Genomic DNA, 6,943 nt, shown 5'->3' on the forward strand with positions numbered 1-6,943 from the left:
TGTGGCAAGCTTGTATACTTTCTCCATATTAAAATCTTTTGAGAAACTGGATTATATGAAGAAGAATATGGCATCACGGTTAGAGGAAGACTGATCAACAACACTAGTTATGTAGATCACACAAGCTTGCTTCCAGAAAATGAAGAAGATACAAAGTGCTTACTGCAGAAGATCAGAGGTCACATCTCAAAATCAAGAAAACAAAAATCTTCACCACCGGACAATAGGCAGCCTTGTAATAGGTGGAGAAAGGATTGAAGTTGTCAAGGATTTTGTTTTACTTGGATCCACAATAAACATCCATGGTAGCAGCAGTCAAGAAGTCAAAAGATGTGCTGCACTGGGAGAGCTGCTGTCAAGGACCTCTCCATAGTTCTAAAGAGCAAAGATGTCATTTTAAAGGCTAAGAAGTGCCAGATCCAAGTCATGATTATTTTCAGTTGCTTCCTATGCAGCTGATAGTTGGTCAGTGAATAAGGATGATAGAAGAAGAATCAATGCCTTTGGACTATGAGGTTGGAAAAGAGTACTAAATATCCCATGGGCTTCAAAAAGAACAGTTTGTCTAGAGCCAGGGTGCCCCTTAGAGACAAAGATGATGAAACTCCGTCTCACGTACTATAGGTGTGTTGTGAGGAAGGGCCAGTCCTTGGAAAAAGACATCATGCTGGGAAAGATAGAGGCTCAGAGAATGAGAGGGGCTCTCAACAAGAAGGATTGACACAGTGACTGTATCAACAGCTGAGCATGGTGGAGATTGTGACGATGGCATAGGATAGGACAAGGTTCAGATTTCTTGTTCATAGGGTTACTATGCATCACAGTTGACTTGATAACATATAACAACATTATTTTTTATAATCAGGGAAAATATTTTTAAATACTTGAGAAATTTCCAACAGGAAGTAGTACAACTCTGGCCAGATAGTAATTTCCCGTGAGTTAATGTCATACTCATGTCATGTGTCTGTTCTGAGAGTCCATGCATGCTCATACACTCCCAAGAGGGTGTAAGGGCACCTTCGGACTCACACACACTAGCCTCTCACTCTGTACTCATACCCATCATTTTTCATTGTCATATGTACATTATAGGGGTCCATTTATATAGAGTACAAGAAAAGATGAAGTCAGGATGGTGGTTCCCCTTGTCAGGAAGGGTAGTGACTGAAAGGAACATGGCAGGGGCGTGGTGCTGGGGTGTTCTACTTTCTGCGCTGGGTGTTGGGTGCTGGAGTGTGTTGTGACAATCCATAGAGTTTTTTTAGGATGTGTGCAGCTTTCTGCATGTGAGAGGTGGCCATGAGGATGGAGAAGAGAAGGGGAACAGTAATTCCTGGAGGATCCCCTCTTTTAGTACAACTATGTCCTTGTGCTCAAGAAGTTGGGCCCTCTACCACTTGGAGGGTAATTTAGAAAGACCACAGGAAAGCAGTGAGAATAGGAGAGGAGAACATAATTATAGAGAAATTTCAGAGCAATTCTCTGGCTACTAAAAGCTCATCTGCAGATGCGTGGGCTGATCTCATGTTGACAGAAGGAGATGCCAGCCCATTGCCTCTTAACTTGCCCATTTCTGTGACAGCATTCACAGCCTCTGTCATTTCCCTCTTCTCCCTCCCTAGACTGAAAGCCCCTTGAGAGCCAGGGCAGATCAATCTGGGAGAGCTTCCTGGAGGAGGAACCAGAGTAAGTAGAATGGAGTAGGCCCTCAGGAGAATGAATGAAAGAAGAGGCAAAGGAAAGAATGGTGTTAGAGTTGTAGGCCTCCCACTGTTCCCATGCCTCTCTCTTCAGTATCCCTTGAGCCCTACAAGACCTTGGGTCTGAGGACTCAGTAGAAGGGCAGGAACTAGCCCCCATTGTGCCCCAGCCTGCCCCTGATTGCAATCTGTGTGTCCTTCTTTTCTAGGCCCAGACTCTGGCCCAGAAAGGGATATTCTTGTCTTTTTCTAGCTGTTACACCCATGTATCCTCCTCCCTCAGTACCACCTCCTAGCCCAGAGCAGTAGCACTGGGACAGGACTTGCTTCCAGCACCCACGGCTTAGCCAGTCCCAAGCCAACAGCCCTCAGGCCTGCTAGGAGCTTTCCTGGTCAGTCAGCCCAGAAAATAGAGGTCGTAGCCTCTGCTTCTCCCTGTCTACTTGATAATGACCTACCTTTCTCAACTCCGGGTCTTATCATAATCTGGCCACCTCAGGAACAGAGGACTGACCCAGGTGGATATTGAGTAAGGGTTTGGTTCTGACCTGTGCCCATTTTTTTCATTTAGATTTAGGTAGAGACATAGATATTAGTGGCTGAGATCTAACCTGGAACCAACCTGGCTGACCTGCATGCCCCCAGCCTTTTCTCTAGTCCCTTCATTGCTCGGGCTGGAGTTCTACTTACCGGCTGGCCAGACCCGGGGCTGGAGCAGAAGATGGTGTACTTGCGGATGACTCCATTGGGCTTGGTAGGGGGGAGCCAAGACACGACCACACTGCTGGCTGATGATGGGACAGCTTTGATGCCGGCAGGAGGGCCTGGAACTGAGCAGAGAGAAGGACCAGACAGTTCAGAGGAAGGTGGAGCACAGCTGTAGAGGAAAAATGGCAGAGTGGAGGAAGTGTTTTTTGGGATATGTTTAAAAAGTAGAAGGTCCCAGCCAGGCAAAGAGTTTGGAGGACACAGGTGGTCATTTGAGCTAGTAAAAAAAAGTCTCTGAGATGGAGACAGTGCGAGTGACAAACAAGAACCCTGAAGAAATAAACAGAATGCATGAGGAATATATCCTACATCCTGGTTCTGACCCATTTTCCTTTCCTACCCCCACAATGTCCTTGTTGAGTTGTTGTTTTTATGTGCCATTGAGTCGACTACTACTCATAGTGACCCTGTGAACAATGGATCTGAACCTTGCTCTATCTAAATTAAACTAACTTAATTTACCAACCTATCTCTGACCTCACTTGACCTCATTGCCGTAGCCACTTTGTCAGTCCATCTCATCCAGGGTCTTACTCTTTTGTGCTGACCCTCTACCCTTCCAAGCATAAAGTCTGTATCCAGTGACTGGTCCATCCTTGCAACATGCTGAAAATATGTGAGACAGAGTTTCAAAATCCATGCCTACAAGGAGCAACTTGGTTTCACCCTGTCCAAGATATATCTATTTGTTCTCTTGACAGTCCATGGTATGGTCACTACTCTTCTCCAGTATGACAGCTCAAAAGATTCTTCTTCTGTCATCCTTATTTATTGTCCAACTCTCAGATGCATAGCAAGTAACTGAGAAGACTATGGCTTGTGTCAGGTACACCTTAGTCCCTAAATGGACATCATTGCTCTTCAACACTCTGGAGAGATACTTGAGAGCAGATTTTCCCAATGCAACTTGTCTCTTTTTGGTTTTTTTTGACTGCTGGTGCCAAGAATGTTGATTGTGGATCCAAGCAAGATGAAATAAAGAAAACCTGAATCTTTTCTCCATCTATCATAATGCTGCCTCTTGGCCTGTTGGTGGAGATCTTTGTTTTCTTGATGTTGAGATACAGTCCATTTTGAAAGCTGCAGTTCTGCAGCAAATGCTTCACGTCCGGCTCAGTTTTTGCAAGCAAAATTGTGTCATCTGCATAATGCAGGTTGTTGATGAGTCTCCCTCCAATTCTGATGCTACATTCTTCTTCATAAAGCCTAGCCTCTCAATGATCTGTTGAGTATAGATTGTGAAGGTATGGAGAGAGGATACATCTCTGACACACTCCTTTCTTCATTTTGAGCCATGTAGTGTTCTCTTTCTCTGTTTGGACAATAGCTTCCTGGTCTAAGTATAGGTTTCACTGATCACAATTAGGTGTTCTAGGATTCCTATTCTTTTAAATGTTAGCCACAATTTGTTGTGATCCACACAAATGTCTTTACACAGTCGATAAAACACAAACAGACATTCTTTTGGTACTCTCTACTTTAAGCTATGATCTATCTAAGATCACCAATGATGTCCCTGGTGCCATGGCCTCTTCTAAACCCAGCTTATATTTCTGGCAGGTGTCTGTCAATGTACTGTTCTAGTCATTTTTTAGTACTCTTCAGCAAGGTTTTGTTTCCATGTGATCTTAGTGATAGTGATATACTCAGCCTTGCTGAGTGTAACATTCTATTTGTGTCAAGTACACTGGCCACCTTATTATAGTTTGTGAGCACCTTGGGGCTGGGACTACAATCCCAGAGTCTCATAGAGTAAGCATCTTTCTTGGGGTTAGGGGCTGGTGGTCAGCTAGTGGCTTTGCAAATGTCCAGGGCATTGCACTATGAACATTTCCTGGCTCCTCTTTCCAAAGGGGACTGCTGAATAGAATTCTATTGCATGTATGCATTGATGATGGGCACTTGGATTATTCCCGTCTTTTTAGCTATTGTGAATAGTGCTGCAGTGAACATAGCATGCAGTGGAAGGGACATAGACATATGCACAGTTTTTTGAAGGACAATTGGACTGTTTTTATTTTCCTTTTTTGCATTTTCACGGGCAGTGGATGAGGGTTCCAGTTCCTCCACATTCTCTCTAACATTTGTAATTTTTTGGTTTTGTTTTTATCTTAGCTATCCTAGTAACAGTGGAATGGTATTATCTCATGATAGTTCTAATTTGCATTTCTAGGATGGCTAATGATATTGAGTATCATCTGTTGGTTATTTGAATATCCTTTTTGGTGGAGTGCCTCTTCATGCTTTTTACCTATTTTTAAAATTGAGTTGTCTTCTTGTTGTTTTCTCTTTTAGATTGTTGTTGTTGTGTACCGTCGAGTTGGAGCTGACCCATAGCTGACCCTCCAGGGGGTTTTCAGAGGCAGTAAATCACATGAGAAGAAATTTCTCCATCTTTCTCTCATGGAACAGCTAGTGGATTTGAACCATGTTGCTTTGCAGTACATGTCTTTACCACTAAACCACCAGAATTCCATATTTTAAAGAGGAGACCCCATTGGCTATATTGTTCCTGAAGAGTTTCCCCCGCTAGTTTGTAGACTGCCTCTTTACTCTTTTGATAAAGTTCTTTGTTTAACTTGAGTATTTATGGAACTTTTATGAGGTACCAATTACCTATTTTGTCTCGTGTTGCTTCTACATTCCTTGGCTTAATAACCTATCACCAAAAATAATTAGGTTCCAATGCTGCTCTTCTATTTTCTATCATGAACTTTATGGTTTTAAGTTTAAAATTTAGATTCTTGATCCATTATGGATCCACTTTTGTGGTGTCAATTACAGATCTTGTTTTATTTTTTCTGTTTGGCCAGTGCCATTTATTGAAGACTATTCCCATTGCATGGATCTAGCTCCTTGTTGAACAGAAATTGATCACTGATGATTGGATTTATTTCTCAGTTTTCAACTCAATTTCATATGGTAAGTCAATATGCTAAGCCAGTAGCAGTCTGTTTTGATTATTGTAGCTAAATATGTTTTGAAGTCAGGAAATTTGAGACCTCCTAGTTTGTTCTTCAAAATTGCTCTGAATTTTGAATCTTTTATCTTTCCCTATAAACTGAGCATTAGTTTTCAGTTTCTATAAAGTATACTATTGAGACTTTAATTGAGATTACATTGTATTTGTAGATAACTTTGGGAAGTATAGACTTAATTTATCTTTAATATAATCACATATATATGGGTTTACCCATATATTAATAATTATATTTTTTTCCCTTTTTATATACTGAGCTTCTTCTACCTGGAATCATTTTTCTTCTAACTAAAAAAATACCTTTTAATATTTCTCTCAGTCAGGTGTCCTCTCAGTTTCTGTGTGACAATGACATTTTTTTTAACATTAATCCTGGAGAATATTATTTTCTGATAATAGACCATAGATCGATCATTGTTTTGCTTGTCTGTTTAAATCTGCTATTGTACTCCCCACACCCCTGGCTTCTAGTGTTTCTCGTAATAATTAGCTAATATAATTTCTGCTTCTTTGAAGGCAATGTGCTATTTTATCTTTGGTTGCTTGAAATTTTTTTTTTCTGTTTGTGCTCGGTTATCAGTTGCTTTATTATAATATGCCTATGTGGGGATTTGTTTTAGGTTGGGTTTGTTTTGTCTCTGAAGTTTGTAGAACTTCTTGAATTGTGACTCGATGTCTTTCTTCGGTTTAGAGAAGTTTTGGACATTTTCTCTTCCTATCCCATTCTTTTCTTATTTCATCTTTGGGATTTCTTCTCAATTTATCTTCTATAGCCTTGAAACTCAGAATGTGGTTCATCATCATCAACAGCAGCATCACCTGGAAGCATGTTAGGAATGCAAAATCTCAGGTTCTACCCTAGACCTACTAAATACAAATATGAATTTAAACATGATCCTCGCATGATTTGTAGGCATATTAAAATTTGAGAATCACTATTTTATATGCCTTATCTTTGATTTTAAACATTTTCTATTTATTGTCTTTATGGTTGGTTTGGATATTTTCTCGTGACTTACCTTCCAATTTACTAATATCTCTTCAGCTGTATCTAATTTATTAAATCTACTTACTAAAGTCTTAATTTTAGGTATTTGTATTTTTTCCCTAGAATTTATATTTTAAAGTTCCAGTTCTCTGTTGAAATTTCAATCTTGTTTTTGTTTCCTTGACCATTTTAAGCATAAATATTTAAAAGTCTATATTTGATAAGCCTCCCGTTTTAAATCTTTGTGAATATGTTTCTTTCTTCCTTTTGGTTTTGCTCATGTTATTCCCATTATTTCTGGAGACTAAGGTGTGCCTGATCCAGGCCATAGTCTTTGCAATTGTGTGCTGTACATCAGAGAGCTGGACAATGACTAGGGATGATGTTCTTGTTGTTATGTGCCGTCGAGTCGTTTGCGACTCATAGTGACCCTATGTACAATAGCCCTAAAACCCGTTCTATCCTCTGCCAATCGCATTGCCTCTGACACACCCATCCCAATTA

General features: G+C 40.5%; 1 protein-coding gene across 1 annotated transcript in view; it reads right to left on the minus strand.

The window, feature by feature from the left end:
* The window catches only part of DSCAML1 (Down syndrome cell adhesion molecule like 1), a 462,169-nt gene that overhangs the window by 17,678 nt on the left and 437,548 nt on the right, over window positions 1–6,943 (minus strand). Inside the window, exon 20 of the mRNA XM_006890820.1 lies at window positions 2,394–2,533. Coding sequence (XP_006890882.1) covers window positions 2,394–2,533 — 140 coding nt within the window. The remainder of the gene's footprint in view (window positions 1–2,393; window positions 2,534–6,943) is intronic.

Source organism: Elephantulus edwardii, unplaced genomic scaffold (assembly GCF_000299155.1).
Source record: "Elephantulus edwardii isolate Elephantulus edwardi_28Jun2011 unplaced genomic scaffold, EleEdw1.0 scaffold00093, whole genome shotgun sequence".
In the NCBI taxonomy this organism is placed as follows: Eukaryota; Metazoa; Chordata; class Mammalia; order Macroscelidea; family Macroscelididae; genus Elephantulus; species Elephantulus edwardii.